Source organism: Eufriesea mexicana, unplaced genomic scaffold, assembly GCF_001483705.2.
Source record: "Eufriesea mexicana isolate 0111107269 unplaced genomic scaffold, ASM148370v2 scaffold654, whole genome shotgun sequence".
NCBI lineage: Eukaryota > Metazoa > Arthropoda > Insecta > Hymenoptera > Apidae > Eufriesea > Eufriesea mexicana.
The window spans coordinates 1,837,281-1,853,353 of record NW_016908877.1 but is presented as its reverse complement, the minus strand read 5'-3'; the positions used below and the strand labels follow the sequence as shown (position 1 = coordinate 1,853,353).

The window sequence follows — 16,073 nt, the reverse complement described above, 5'->3', positions numbered from 1 at the left end:
GAGAGAGAGAGAGAGAGAGAGAGAGAGAGAGAGAGAGAGAGAGAGAGAGAGAAAGAGAGAGAGAGAAGGGGGGTGCCATTCTATTCTATGCACCGCCGGGACGAAACGACACGGATCTATGTTGCAATTAAGCGTAAACGAAAAGTAATCGAAGCGAAAACAGAAAGAATCGAACGGCTGTGATAAACGAATGAAAACGAAAAAAAGAAAAAAAAAAAATAAGACGAAAAGAAAGAGAATAGAAAGCAGTGGAAAAAGAAAAAGAAATAAAAGAAAAAAAAAGATGAGAGAACAGAATAAAGGGATAAAATATGAAATTAGAACGCGTGGACCATGGTATTATGGTATGTAGCAACGTACCTCACTACTGGGTGCTTGGGAGGTACGGATGGGTCCATGGGGCTGAAATAACAAAACAAAGGTAGTTGCTAACAAACACTAAACATAACAAATCGTCAAATCAAATTCAGGCAAATTCAGTTCATACGTTTAAGCACCACCATTCTATCACCACTGCACACTTATTGCGAAACATTGGCGAGTTATCGGAGCAACGACGGATCGTACAGCGATAGATGGCATTGATTGAAGAAGTTAATCGAGGCAGGATGTGCTTTGAATTCATTCAAATCACTTCTTTCCCCGCGTTTTCGGGAGAACGTGCATTAAAATGAACGTTAACGTTTAGCGAACTCGTAACGCGCGATGATCGTGATGATCGGTACAAGAAGATGCCCGTCGCGCGTCACGCATCTACTCTTCGAAACAAGCCAAATTTTACGCAACGCCTTTTCTTTTTTCTTTTTTTTTTCACACACTACGAATACGTAGAACAATCCGAGTTCCTTTTGAATAGAGGATTTAGAAATAAATTGATACAACACGTACAACGTAGTTTTAACATATTTATTAATATGAAATTATTACTACTATTGCTTCTTAAAATTATTTTAAATAATATTTCTATTCACTTTCTATCAGCTATTTACTGCCCTCCGTATTAGAAAGATTTCAAGTAAACGCTTCTAAGGTAGATCCGCTAAATAATCAATTTCGATCATCAAAGATTCATCATCGGTGGAAGAGAGAAAAGAGAGAAAAAGAGAGACATAAAAAAATAAGAAAAAAAAAGAAAAAAAAAAGGAAAAAAAGATAAGAGAGAATGCTAAACGATCCTTCGAACGTTTGGACGGAAGTTGGAGTGCAGCAAAGAGCATCGATCATTTACAGATGTGTAATATTGGTAAATCTCGCGTATAAACGTCGTTGAGTTTCGTTTTCTTTACCTCTCCTACCTTCGTTATGCATTACACAACGCGCAACAAGTTCGGGTTGCTTAGATATCGTTTCCCATATATATCTATTCTTTTTCTCGTACACGTCAACTACCACGACTCGTTTGCTGGCCCCAGGAATGCGATTTTTTTTTTTATCTTCCTTCGCCATATTCTACGGAATTCTTCGTACATGCGTTTTACTTCGGAATGGGAATTTTTTCTCTCGATACGACGCGAACGCGTGTCGAAAATCGGAGATTACTAAGCGAGCTAGTTACAGAAAGAAAATTCGATCGTTATAAAGCGACGTAAATATAAGATCGAGGGAAGTGTCCCACGATGTGCGGTTAAATCTCGTTCGATCGGTGAAAATTCGTGGAAAGCAATGAAAGAAGAGAAGCCACTTTTCCAAGCTTCCATCCACTTGCCGTGTCACTCACGCTTTCACTCGTTCGCCCAGTCAATCATTCACTTTCTCCGTCTCGATTTACACACCTCGTGTTACAAATTTTTACCTTACTTTCTTATTCTCTTTTTCTCGTAATTAATCGTACGATAGCTGGTTATTGCACCGTTCACGGTATCTACACACATATTACGCATACTGTTTTCGATCATCACTGAACTCGTATCGATCGTGGAAAAACCGGCGTATTACTTTCCTATCAGCTTTCCTTGTCTTTTCTTTTCTTTTTTTTTTTTTTGTCGGATATTTTTTTTTCTCCCTTTTCATTTTGTAGTAAAAATACGCACGAAATGTATAACGTCGAAAAGAGGAAGGCACGCAGTTTCGATAACGATCTGGTTTTACGCAATATTCGAGATCGTTTGAACGATCGATTATATCTACGAAGGCAACGCTTGGATTTAGCACAGGATACAGCTTTTCTTTTTTTCTTTTTTTTCCCTTTTTTTCCCCTTTTTTTTCCGTTTTCTTTCCTTTATTTCCCTTACTTCGCTTCTTACTCGTATAGGTCAGAAAATAAATGGATATTCACGAAGTAGTTAGCCGCGATTAAAACACGATCCGAATTCTACGCGTATTATCGAGCGTCGCGTTGTTTCGTTAAAATACACGTCCAGGAATAAGGAGGATTAAGGAATACTTCGTTTTTACTCGCGGTTACCGCCGAGGATGACGGTACGAATCGTGCTCCACCTATGTCGGCAGCACGCTTGCGATACAATGATTCTCGTATAAAGAAATATGCGGATGATCGTTCACGGTTTGATCGGTGTTAAATGTTCGATTTAACGTTGCGTATCACTTTCGAATGGGCGAAACGTTCGGTTTCGTTTCATGATCGGCGGTAACAAATCGAGCGAGGAAAATATGGATTCGCGTAACTATTCTCGTCACTGCGAACAACTTATTCGAACAATTTCTTTTCCCTATTTTCATTTCCTCTTCCGCTTTTGTCACTTAGTCCATTAATAATTGAGATCAGTTTTGGAATCAGTTTGGATATCGTACTGCTCTAACGTGTAAGGACACAAAAGTTTATCATTACTTTTTTCTTCTTTTCCCTTGCCTATTTTATTATTATTATTATTATTATTATTATTATTATCATCATCATCATCATCATTATTATTAATATTTCATTATTATTACTACTACTATTATTATTATCATTATTATTATTGTTGTTGTTGTTGTTGTTATTCCTAGTTTATTATCATTATCATTATCATCACTATCATCACTATCATCATTATATCGTCGTCGTCATCATTATCATCATCATCATCATCATCATCATCATCATTATCGTTAATATTATTACTTTTTACCTCTCAATAAATAAGATATTTAGCGGTAAAGAGAAAGAAAATGCATAATCGCGCGTCAGTAGAATTTGCTCTATTCGTTTACGCAATAGCGTAAATACGTAATTCATAAATGGTAGAAAATTTGATATTCCGACGATAAATGGACAACGGATAATTGTCGTCTCGGTAAGATGGACTTGATAAAAAAAATAATGAAAAAAAAAAGAGACATGCAGGGGAAAAAAATATATAATGGAATGCGTTTAATATATGTTACATCGTATTTCGTAGCGATACGGAATCGAAAAAAGGGAAATGCATCATTGCGCGTCGATTGAACAAAATCATCCAAATAAAACAAAGAGAGCATAAGGAACGAACGTCAAATACGTAAATAAGAGAAACAAGAAAAAAAAAAAAAAAGGAAAAAAAAGAAATAGACAATTATTACCGTAAAAATGAAATAGAAAATAAAGGGTACGGAAACTGTATTAACCGACAAAGATGTGCGACGTCTGATATCGATTCTTTGAAAATTCGTCGGCAGTGTCTTGTAACGTTCGACGATCATTAAATTGTCCCTGGTACTTTTCTCGTTTCATGAAATACAGTTTATTTTTACGTTACGAAGCTGTACAAAATACTTTACGAATGCAAATACTGAAATTATATATCGTGGATAATATATTTACATAAATTACACGCATATGTATATCGCGATATACATGTACATATGTATATTCGTATAAAAAAAATGCATTCTCGGTCAGGCAAAAGAATCGATATAAGAATTTTCATTATAGATGATATCTCTATTGCGTAATCGTAAATAAACGGGTTTATATTTTGTATCGAATAAGGATTTGACAATCGCAAAATTAAACAATCTTCACAAGGAAAGAATATGTTGGATATCAACAAAAGAAAAAAGCGAAATGAAAATCGATGTAAAACGTGAAACGAAAAATTGGGAACGATGCGAGTTCATTTTCTTTTCGGTTTTCCGGATTTGCATAGGAACGTCTAAGAGCGGTAACAGCAACGGCAACGAGCTGTCTTACGTTTAATAGCACGGTACTGTTGGTAAGAAAGATTTGAAACATGGAGCATGGTATAACTTTGATAGAGTAGAGGTTCGAAATTATTGTTATCCAACATACTTCCCTAAATTTGTCATCTATTCACACGAAGTTTCTCGGCGCAAGTTTTACGTAAAATTATCAAAGAAACAGAGGAAAGAAAGAAAGAGAGAAAGAGAGAGAGAGAGAGAGAGAGAGAGAGAGAGAGAGAGAGAGAGAGAGAGTAGGATAGAAAGAGAAAAGAAAGTAAAAGGAATACGCTAATATAAGAAGTCACAGTCGGCCAGTTGATCAGACTTTAACTACTGTGCCGGTAAAATGTCTGTATATTGCCGTTGCTTGATATTCAGTGTGCGGCTCGCTCTCATTTCGGCTCGAGGGAAACAAGGCGAGACTTCAGCCTTCACTTAGAAAACCTGTCAACGTACGAAGAATTTTCATGTACTCCATTATCGTTGTGAAATTATCCGTGTGACGTTTGTTAGTACAATTATACCACTTCTATAAGGATTTGGGAATTGATATTCGTACGTCTTCGGTAAAACGAAATTATAAAATATGTTCACGCGATGGACGACGATTGACGAACGTTGTCGAATCATCGACAACATCTCGAACTCGCCGGATAAGACAAATGTTATGATCAACTAATCGGAGCTAAAGTAGACAAACGACAATTACTTTTCGGGAAAATTTCTGAGGCTAGCGGGAGAAAAATACGCCGAGGTTAGTAACTGATACCAATTCGTTTCGTTATCCACGTATTTTAACACGATTTAGTATGATTCTTCCCGAATGATTTTAATCGTGCACTAAATTCACAAGTTTTATCCTAATTTGTAACTTTGACACAACCGATGCGTAAAAAGTCACACTTACACAAGCACTATTTGATGCGTATTTTGCTTAATCGCAAACGCGGCAACGGTAAAAATAACGATGACGGCGGCAGCGACAGCCACGGTAATGGTAACGATAACGGCGACGACGACGACGACGACGGTGACGATGACGGTGACGGTGACGGCGACGGCGACGGCGACGGCGACGGCGACGGTGACGGTGACGGTGACGGAGGCGAGGCGGTGGCGGAGGGGAAGGGTAGCGGGAGGCGGAGGCGGAGAGAAAGGGTAGGGGGAGGCGGTAGCGATGGCGATGACGATAACGATAACGATGTCAGTGTTAGTGAAGATGTCGGTGTCGGTGTCGGTGTCGGTGTCGGTGTCGGTGTCGGTGTCGGTGTCGGTGTCGGTGAGAGTGTCGGTGTCGGTGTCGGTGACGATGACGGTGACGGTGACGGTGACGATGACGATGACAATGACGATGACGGTTACGATTACGATTACGGTGACGGTGACGGCGACGACGACCGTAACGGCAACGGCAACGACTATGATAACAATAACGGTAATGGTAATGGTAATGGTAATGGTAATGGTATTGGTAATGGTAATGGTAATGGTAACGATAACGATAACGGCGGCAGTAATGGTAACGACAACGGTAACTGTAACGATAACGATAACGACAAGGATAACGATAACGATAACGATACCGATACCGATAACAACAACGGAAAGGGAAACGAAAAGGGACAAAGTAATGGTTAACGGTGGTAATAACAACAGTGGGAAGGAAAACGGTGGAAAAAATGATAACGGTGAGAGAGGCAGGACGAAGAGAGGAACGGAATGGATAACAATGACGATGTAGATGGCGATGACGACGACGGAATGGGAATTGGGAATCAAAACGGAAATGGGAACGGAAACAAAGACGAAGCGCGAGATGTAGGGAGTGAGGGTCACGGTAACAATAACGATAACGATAACGATAACGATAACGAAACGATAACGTATAACGATAACGATAACGATAACGATAAGGGTAGTGGTAGCGGCAACGGCAAAAGCGACGGTAAAGGTGACGGTAAAGGTGACGGTAAAGGTGACGGTAAAGGTGACGGTGACGGTGACTCGATAAGGGTAGTGGTAGCGGCAACGGCAAAAGCGACGGTAAAGGTGACGGTAAAGGTGACGGTGACGGTAAAGGTGACGGTGACGGTGACGGTGACGGTGACGGTGACGATAAAGATAACGGTATGCACGCGAATCGCGGGTTTTAAAATCGCGTTACGCGAAACACTCGTTTACATTCCTACCCTGTTTTTTCCTTAAATTTCACTTTCTCTTCTTTCCGTTTTTGTTCTTTTACTTTTCTTTCTTCTTCTTTTCCTCTTCTTCCCGATTTTCTTCTTCTACATTACCAGTTTTCTCGCGAGACGAAAGACGGGAGGGTGAGAGTCGGGCGAACGAGCACATTGTAACTGCGACAACTGGCGAACGCAGCGCGTCAACTACGAAAACAAGTATCTTCTTCCGATTATATTTGTTTGAGAAACGTTCAAAGGGTCGGAACATTCGATAAGGTCGAAGTGTATGCACTCGTACGATCGAACCGAATCGGCGAATGATCGTCGCTGATTATTGTTATCCTAGGTCGAAGAAAAAGAAACGAAACCGACGTACGTTACGATGGATACACGTATAAAAATAGAAAGAGATTAGGTTATGTCTTTAAACGATGAGCGGCATAAGAGTGCACGTTCACTATAGCTGGCAGGCTGAGTTTTAGGAAAGGCACGATTTCGTACGCTAAGTCTACTAAGAGGATAAGGCGGCGGCGTTTGGGACAACGGCTGTGACACGGTGACAGAGAGTGACGGCGACGGTGGCGGCAACGGATCGTTGGATCGTCGCGCGTCAGGAAGACACTTTGCGTTCCGAAAAGATCATTTTAAGATTGCGCGAGGCGAAGCGCGAGGTCGGACGCGAGATTAGCGACGTGGTGATTCGTGCTCCAAACGATAACGGAGTTTCCTAAGAAGTTTCCTTTCGAGACGAACTTCCTTTTCTCAATTTCTCAAAAGCTCGATGATGCGCCACAGAATAACGGAGCCAGAAACCGTGTTAATTCCTTTCTTTTTCTCTTCCCTTCCATTTCCTGTTCTCTCCTTGTCTCCCCCTTTCTCTCCCTCTCTTCTCCTCTCTTCGTCGCGTCTCTTGCCTTTTCTTCTCCTTTATTTCCATTTCCTTTCCGTGTTTCGTTTTACTCGGTTCGTCGCGAGAGTCCAACGGATTGCGCGGTATCCATGGATCGTTGGTCGATACCGCGAATGTCGTTGACATCCTTCCGAGACAATCGAACGTGTGGCGCCGCGTTTGGCTCGTTGGATTTGCTACGTTAACTTTTGCGCTCTCTATTGGTCATCGTTTGACGAAGCTCGAGCAATGCCAAGCTTTAATCGGTTCATGTCCTGTAGCATACAATACACCGGTATACATTAATCCAAGTGTGAAGAATCGAGCGATGCACCAATGGCTATGCTGTGTGTCTCGGCGAACCGGACAATTTTCTCGGTCTGATCGAACAGTTGCGTCTATAGTACGTATCGACGATGCGTACAGTGACCATATCGTGAAAGTAGAAAAGATGTCGACGGTGAGGCGAACACGCTGGATTATTGCTCTCGTTATTCTGTGGCCTTACGGTCCTCGCATCGAACCGTTTACTTTATTCTTTTTTTTTACTTTTTCCTTTTTTTTTTTTTTTTTTTTTTTTCTTTTTTCCCCCGCATACACTTTATCTCTCTACTCTACTCTACTCTACGCGTCCAGTATAACACGCATTGTCGCTTTTCGGATTAACGAATTGTCGTATGCGGCAAGATCAGGGTCCCATGTACAAAGTATAGGTAAAGTACTAAATCAAGGATATGCCTCGCTACAGTCGAGTCAAAAAAGGGATGCACAATGAGTATGCGAGGTATAGCCCGAACTCGAGCTGGCCAAGCGGTATTACTTTCATCCATGAATTCTCAGGGTTTCCTTTCACAACCGGGGGAACATTCGAACACAAAGCAGGTACGATAACGATAACATTCGTCATGAAGGATACAGAACGGACGACGAATACACGTTTTTGGTATATTTCGTTTCTCACGTTGTCGTATTTTCTTTTGTTATTTCTTAAGAACAAGGCGGGAACCTAATGGAGCGGGTTGGTTAAATAGACCGGAAAAACGGCGGGGGAGAGAGAGAGAGAGAGAGAGAGAGAGAGAGAGAGAGAGAGAGAGAAATGGGTAGATAGATCGGGAGAGAAAGAGAGAGGATGGCGAATAGAGATGGAAGTACAAAGAAAGGGGGAGAGAGCGAGAGAGATAGAGCGTGTGCGTAACGTTTCGTCAACGGGGAGAATCCAACTAAAAAGGTAGATACAATAGAAACCTTATGGGACAAAGAAACGGCGAAAACGGCGTAGAAACAAATACAACTACGAGATATATCGTGAATGAGCTACGTTTTTCGTGGCTTTCACTGATAATGGTCGCTGCTCGCTCATCGGATTGCTAACTGAACGTACTATATATAGTCTTTTTTTCTTTTTTTCTTTTTTTTTTTTGTTTGCAGTATATCAAGTATACTTGCATAAGTAGATATACGTTACGTTAAAGACGATACAGAAATGTTTCACGTATCGGTACAGAATTTTCGGAATTACATAGTCATTGTGCATCCTTAAAACAGAAATATCATATCACATGCAAAACGATAGGTTCGACTCGTTTAAACTATTGCAGCATAAATAGTATAAATACAATTGAAAATTGTTCGTTTTACAGGATTATAAGTTCTACGCATGCATCGAGGGCCCACTGCAAAAGCTGTCGTATTTTTCTTTACCGTTTATTACGAACCGTGTTATATCGTATATATCGCATATACATATACGTATACGTATATATCTATACACGTATATATATACGTATATATCTGCCGTATATATACGTATGTATCGCCTAATCTATTGCAAGATGGAATAAACGATATACCGGATTGGCTCTGTACGCGAATTCTATTACACGACGTAAAAATTTATTACGCGAATCGGAATCGAACGTATCGCGCCACTTTATCTTTTTCTTTCCTTCCGTTCCTTCTTCGTTTATACTTCAACATCTTCTTCTTCTTCTTCGTATTCTTCTCGCACTTTTCGAAGAAGGGAGTTGTGCTTTTCGAACCGGAGTGATTAAGCGCGATTAGTTCGTTGCACGAATCGGTTAGAGATTTGCATTTCCGAAAAGAATTTCATCGTTTATCGTACAAGGTTGATCGATTGTCGTCCATCGAAATGTTACGATTAGACACTTCGGCTGTACTTCGATCGTAAGCCAAAGTTATATTTTGTGGACGAACGGTGGTACTTTACTTTACTTTTTAATTTGCTTTAATTTACTTTAATTTACTTTAATTTACTGTAATTTACTGTAATTTACTGTAATTTACCGTAATTTACTTTACTTTACTTTACTTTACTTTACTTTACTTTACTTTACTTTACAGTGGTACATGTACTAGCATGCTGTCGAATACGAGAAACCGTTTGTTCGATGTACGTATAACGAATCGGCAGAACTTACCGTTTGGAGAACCTCGAGGATAACTTGGAGAAGAAGGACGGTCTCGCTAGTGGGCTAATTGCATTTGTGTCCTGTGTATGCGTGTGACCCTGGAAAGTTTATAGAAGGTAACTGTACACGGTAATGCAAAGTCACATGGGGCACGTTCGAGGAACGTGCTCGTCGGCAAATTCGGAAAAACCGACTATCGGCCGTACCCCGCGCGGTATCTCCGTGCTTTTCTTTCGCCGCTATAACGCGTATTACTGGTAAACGATATAGGCTACGTGTATATGAAAAACGTTACGAACCTGAGTATGATTTCGTTGAGCTCTGTTCTGGCCAGAATGGAACGTGCTACGGCTTGGAACATTTCGAGGAAATGCCGGTGTTGTAGGTGTAGCCAGTCTATTGCTTGGAGACACACCCAAGCTAATCGGAAACAAATATATTTCTTATTACATCGAAACCGTTGGGTACGACGCGTATCTATCGGTGCATATACGTATATACATGTGTACTTATGTATATACATATAAATAATATTTGCTTTGCCCGTGTCGATTCTTTGCTATCGAAATTTGTGCAATTTAAACGATGCAAAAGATTCTTCGTTTCTCTTTTGTATATCTTTTGTTAGAAAAGAAGCAGAAGACAGGATGCAAAATAAAAGTAGGATGTAAAGTAAAACGTTCACTTCCGTGCGAATTCCTCCGTGAGGTTCAACGGGTGGTAGTTGTAAGAGTAGATAATGCACAAGCAATTTTTCTATGTCTTGCAAGACAAGCTTCGACAGTTTCAGCTAAGAAAGCGGAATTTTAAACAAATTAGTTTACTTTGGCTAATGAGAGTTAAATGATGGTAGTCGAGTATAGAGAATGTACTGAAACAGTTTGCGTTTGTTTGCGTATATGCGTCGATAGGACGTACGGCTATTTCGAGTCGGTTCCTTCTCTCTCGAGTTAGTTAGTTAGTTAGTTAGTTAGTTAGTTAGTTAGTTGCATCTGCGCACACGATGAGACTCGTTGTTGGTCAGAGACGAGAAAGAATGGGCCTGTTCGGGAATCGGAGATCGCTACGCGCGTACTGTGCACGGTGTATGAAAAATTTCGTTTCCAACGATAGCCAAACGATCGCGACGATATCGGGATCGTCGGGATCGTCGCGATCGTCGCGATATCTGCACGTTTCAACGTTATACCGTCATGCGATCCTCTACACCTTCGTCCAGACTCCCGAGAAGATACGCGATCACGAGGTACACGCGATTCGTCGCATCGGGCACGCGTGGTTCACGTTAAACCGTATATATTCGCGCGTATACCATGCTTTCCCGCGAATCGTACAAGCGACTAACCCGGAGCAGCGAGAATACGGAACGGTGTTGGCCAGTTCGTGTGTGAACACGGTGATTGTAATCGTAGCGGAGAACTATGTGCGAGAAACGAGGTAGTCGGGATAATGAAGATAAAAATGTGACCAAAGCCAATGATCGGAATAGAGAAACTAATAACGTGGTAGTCATGCAAAATAGAAAGAATAAATGAAAGAGAGAGAACAAAGGAGATTACGAATAAATGACCAGAAACTATCCTAGAGAAGCTACGTTATATGACGTGAACGAGACACGTTGTTCAACGCTGTGCAGCGTTTTTACGCGTTTCCTTCGAAACACGGACGCGGGACAAATTCCAGTTGCCCTAAGAAAGTTAGTGGCCCAAGAAGGAAATAAATAAATGAACGAATGAAAAAATGTATTCGAATATCTTTCGCAGTATAGGATGCTTCAATAGTCTAGCGTAGAGTTCTACCGAGCGAGACCACGTCGAAATTGTTACGCTCCGGCGCGTATCGGTTTCTCGCGCGGTGTAACGTGCGCATCGCATCGTGTCGTATCGTGTCGTATGAATCGCGTAATCGTAGGTCATCGATAGATCGTACGGTAGACTGTTGCCGCATATCTAATAGAGGAATGTATACAGGTTGGCTGATAAGGCTCTGAGGACCTGTACCTCTGTCTAAGAGGGTCAGCAGTGGCGAGTAAGGAGTTGTGGGCGTTGCGTGGTTGAGGGTCCAGTAGTGAATGGTCGCTGGGGGGTACGCCACTCGAGGAACGATGACCTGCGCTGATGCTCGCAGACTTGGTGTGACCCCGCGTTGGTCTAGTGCCCTCGCCGAGGCTGTGTACAAAACTAATCAGCAAACTGCCCGGCCCTACTTTTCTACGCTTCCTATAGCTATTCTCTTACATCGCATTCACGCCCCCACCCCCACCCTCCCAGCCCCCCTTTCATTCTCTTTATCTTTTTCTCTTTTTCTTCTTCCTTTTCGTTTCTTTACGCGCGACTTTAACCTTCTCGCCCAATTTCTCTCCTCGTTTTACATATCCATGTACCAATCTCGTTTTTCCTTTTCGTCTACGTATCGGAATTTCGCAATCAAAATTGCGTTATTCCGATACTGCGTGTTTTCACTTGCCGTTTCAATGATATACAACATCGACAGCTGTTCTTTCATAATCTATTCGGAAGGGTGGGAAAGAAAAGAAAGAGAGACAGAAAGAAAGAAAGGAAAGGATGATGAGGGAATTCGAGCGAATGGCAGAGAGAGAGAGAGAGAGAGAGAGAGAGAGAGAGAAAAGACATGGGTGTGCAAGAAAGGGAAATCAAGGAATCAATTCATACCGGATGTTGTCTCGCGTGTTCAAACATCTACGCTCTGATCGTACTATGTATGTACACGTATATGTGACATATAGGCGTGAACGAATTTATCGAAAACTATGGGGAACAGGGTGTCGTACTATCGGGAGGACATGGGCGGATTAAGGTGAATGGATGATAAATGAAAATTCCATCTCGCGTTACCAACAAGTTTAGCACGCGAAAAGTTCTACGATAAGGGAAACAGAATGTGACGCTAAAACATAAATAGTGACGTATGTATGATGATGTTAATGGCTGTTTTTATACACACACGCTGGTAAATCTAGACATACGCTGGTAAAAAACAGAGTAAAGAGATATGTGAATGTAACTGTGATCCGGTATCATTTTAGCAAGCACTTGTATATGTATACACGTTCGATTAGACTATCTGTTTCGGTAAATCTGTCAAGCCATAAAGAAAGTGATCTGCAATGAACGATTGGCAGGCAGCAGCCAACATGCTAGAGCAACGCAACAAACAAAGAAACTCCCTGGGGCTTATCATGACAGATTTTTGTTATCGTTTGTCCGCTTTTTTCCATGTTGTTCATTAAAGTAAGATTCTATCACCTATGGTTAGTAGTCGGTACAACGAAAACTGTATTGTTTAGTCAACAACGAAACATCGTGTAACGTATATACGATTACGAGCTATGCGTATTCGTGTGCACGTTAAAAAGAAACGCACTCGTTCGATCGATGCAGATGCTGGATCGTTTTCCTCGCTATTTCCAATATTTACGAAAGAAACGTCTCGACGTCGCTTTTCCGTGTCGTTGTACCACGACGTGAGAGAACGCGAGGAAAAAACGGATCCAGTATCTTCTTCGCGTTACGACGAAGAAAATTTTCCCCTTTTCTTCGATTTATAGTAAGAAAAAAGGAAAGAGAATGTTTAGGTCGATATGTACGATCTGACAGAAAAAAAGAGAAAAAAAAAAAAAAAAATCAAAAAAGAATCGGACATCACTATACCTGGGTGCATCGTTGGTTCTTTCGGTAGACGAGGAGGACGTTTTCGCTTGATCATAGGAGATGGTACTACGTCGACCAACAGAACCAGGGGCAGGTGAGGTAAGAGGCCGACCACCACCTACCCCTGCATTCATCGTGTTGCTCTTGCCTGCCCATGCCCTACCACCGGGACTTGTACCCACGCCTAGAATGAACATTGTCACTGCAAGCCTCATTAGATATAGTTCAACACAAAACAAAGCAGCGTATGGGGGGGGGGCGGGGAGGGGGGAAGACACAGTGTACGTGTAAGTATGCACGTTGAAACGCGTATAGATACGATCGCACAACGTCGTCTCATTTGCTTTCGTCTATAAGGGAAACGAACATTTTCTCTCTTGTCATTCCACGATTGATCGATTAACCGATTAATCGAGGTAATAAACGGTATGGATTCTAGGAAAAATTTTCTATGCCGAAAGTAAAGAGAGGCAGATACGACGCTGATATTTTCTGCGATCTACGATCGTAACTTGTTTTTTAACTCTAAATCAATTCGTACGTAACGGGTGTAAATAGATACAAATGGATCGACATTAAGGTCGATGCAATCACGCGACACGAATTTTCCTTTTCGAGAGAATTCGCGAAAAAGAACATGACCAATGTCGTCGTGTTTTGACTCTATCGTTTCTCGTATCGAGAGTACGATAATTACTGTGATCTAGAGTTAGCGTTTTCGCGTCGCATCGTTGTAACGTCCACGATGTTGGAAACACATGTAACGTGGCACAAAAAGAAATTGACAAAAAGAGAAGAAAAAAAAAAAAAGAAAAAAAAAGGAAAAAAAAGAAGAGAAAAAAATTGGAAAAAAAGAAGAGACGAGAAAGTAAAAATGACAAATTATTAAACGTTTCAATGTATTAGGGTACGAATCACGGCAACCTTATCCAAAGCAGATATATATATTCTTGCTGAAGCCTTACACAATTGTAGCACAGCAAAAAACAAGTGGACAAATATCGATTGAAATCACGTTGGTAAAAGTGAGGGTATAACGAAAAAAACTCACTGGTATCTAATTGGCCAGGACTGTTTTTAGGGGCCGATGGTCGGCTCGCAGAGACGCGAGCGGTATTTTCCTTGATCGTGGCTGAATCCACGGTATTTTGTCTCTTAAAATTACTACCGCTGCTTCCAGTCACCGTTACACCAGTCGTAGCAGTCGCGTGATTATGGTTCGTTGCATTTCCTGGGCTCGGTGCTCCTCCTGATAAAACAAACGTTGTTCACGAAACAAGCACGGGACCAAGCACGCGCGTAATACGCGACTCGAGGCTTAAAAACGTTACTAATCCTATGAATACCCTTGCAATTGCCAAATCTTTGGCACAGGGAATATTAAAAATCGTGTGGGGAATTCTCACTGAAACAGACACAACACCGATTTAGTTCGGATGTTGCATAGCATTTATTACAATAAGCACGTTTTTACCTAGATATCTCTCTCTCTCTCTGCTTCGTTCTCGCTCCACGAGTTTTGCGTTAACTCGATCGAGCGAGGCCATCCGCCGGTTCGGATTAACGTAGATTATCAACTTTTAAGTATAATTCGAATTTAATTCGGAGACAACGTTTAACGAGGAACAAACGTTTACTTACGATGCGTTTCAAGACCGGACGAAACTCGTCTGTTTGGTTTTGGATTGCTAGCGGAAATACTTCTGTGAACACCTCTATGCGACGGACTCTGCACGGCGCCACCCGTTCCTCCTCCGCTTCCACCTCCGCCACCTCCACCGCCGCCACCCGTACCAGCTTGTGGTGGAATGTTACGCAGCGACAATGAACTGCCTGATCGCGAGCCGTCAGATTCAGGCTGCGAAAAGAATAATATTAATTCCTATTCGTTGGTCGATCGCGTCAGTCTGACAGACGTTTACACGAAATCGTCGGTTCTCCTTTTACTCACATCAGTTGTCTTTCTTCCTAAAAGTAAGTACGTGGCGAACACGTCATCGTACTTTGCTTGTCCCAAGGAATCTTCTATTTCGCTTCTCGTATACCCCATACTAGCCAGGGCCTCTAAAACAAACAGATGTAGCGGCATAGTCACAACCACTAAAAGTATTAAAATTACAAGGTCGAATAGATACGAAAGACGCGTTGACTACTGCGTCATCCGTTTCTAAACGTCTAACGATGCAAAAAGAAAAGAAAGAAAGGGAAGGTTTCTAAGAAAAAGTCGGTGCATTGCTGTGAGAAAATAAAAATATGCATTCGCTGACACGACTCTTGTACTATTAAAGCTACACGACTACTACGATTATAATACTATCATTCTGTTGCTACTGCTATTGCTATCGCTATTGCTATTGCAATTGCTATTACTAACTATCGCAAACACTATTACTATTACAATTATTATTACTACTGCGCATCGTTTGGTGCACACATTGAAATTCGCAGCTAATTCGTAGGCGGTAACGGTTGACAAATCGTTTTTGGTTTAGCGATCAATCGTGGCTGAACGAAAGATTCGTACAATGTACACACGACAACGTATAGCATGTTCAATTTGGAACGGTATTACCTGATGCGACGTGACGCGACGCTACGCAACGTGGCAACAGTATGGTTGAAAATCATGCAATTTTATATTTTACATAGAAACAATAAGTAGTAAGTGTTATGTACATACTGGCAGACTCACCTATCCTCTTGTGGTCTTTATAATCAGGTTCAGGTTCTAAGTACGGTTTTAGTTCATCGTCGTCGTATCCCGTGTTCATCCACCTGTCTTTCATGATAGTCTACAAGCAGG

General features: G+C 41.5%; 2 protein-coding genes across 27 annotated transcripts in view; one reads left to right on the top strand and one right to left on the bottom strand.

Moving 5' to 3' along the window:
- The window catches only part of LOC108546523 (serine/threonine-protein kinase MARK2), a 49,894-nt gene that overhangs the window by 2,102 nt on the left and 31,719 nt on the right, over positions 1–16,073 (bottom strand). For 17 of the 25 annotated variants that reach the window (XM_017898636.1, XM_017898638.1, XM_017898637.1 and 14 more), the window contains 9 exons: positions 15,951–16,062; positions 15,222–15,334; positions 14,912–15,128; positions 14,322–14,519; positions 13,271–13,472; positions 11,600–11,767; positions 9,899–10,019; positions 9,609–9,697; positions 361–402 (listed from right to left, as the gene is read on the bottom strand). In XM_017898636.1, coding sequence (XP_017754125.1) covers positions 361–402; positions 9,609–9,697; positions 9,899–10,019; positions 11,600–11,767; positions 13,271–13,472; positions 14,322–14,519; positions 14,912–15,128; positions 15,222–15,334; positions 15,951–16,062 — 1,262 coding nt within the window. Of the gene's footprint in view, positions 1–360; positions 403–3,506; positions 4,546–7,167; positions 7,446–9,608; positions 9,698–9,898; positions 10,020–11,599; positions 11,768–13,270; positions 13,473–14,321; positions 14,520–14,911; positions 15,129–15,221; positions 15,335–15,950; positions 16,063–16,073 lie in introns of those variants that run through there. The other 8 variants (XM_017898622.1, XM_017898621.1, XM_017898620.1 and 5 more) reach the window with 8 other exon arrangements.
- LOC108546528 (aspartate and glycine-rich protein-like) lies at positions 5,434–7,166 on the top strand. 2 transcript variants are annotated; one of them, XM_017898650.1, is made up of 2 exons: positions 5,434–6,082; positions 6,181–7,166. In XM_017898650.1, the coding sequence occupies exons 1-2, from the start codon at positions 5,821–5,823 to the stop codon at positions 6,252–6,254; spliced, it is 336 nt and encodes a 111-aa protein (XP_017754139.1). In that variant the 5' UTR covers positions 5,434–5,820; the 3' UTR covers positions 6,255–7,166. The 2 variants fall into 2 exon arrangements, with proteins under 2 accessions (XP_017754139.1, XP_017754138.1); XM_017898649.1 differs by having other exon boundaries at positions 5,434–6,100; positions 6,151–7,166.

Bases quoted from the DNA above. Each gene is read 5' to 3' on its own strand.
- LOC108546528 (XM_017898649.1), top strand. From the start codon at position 5,821: ATGGATAACAATGACGATGTAGATGGCGATGACGACGACGGAATGGGA. The intron at 6,101-6,150 runs GTGACTCGATAA...GCGACGGTAAAG, and splicing joins CGGTAAAGGTGACGGTGACG to GTGACGGTAAAGGTGACGGT.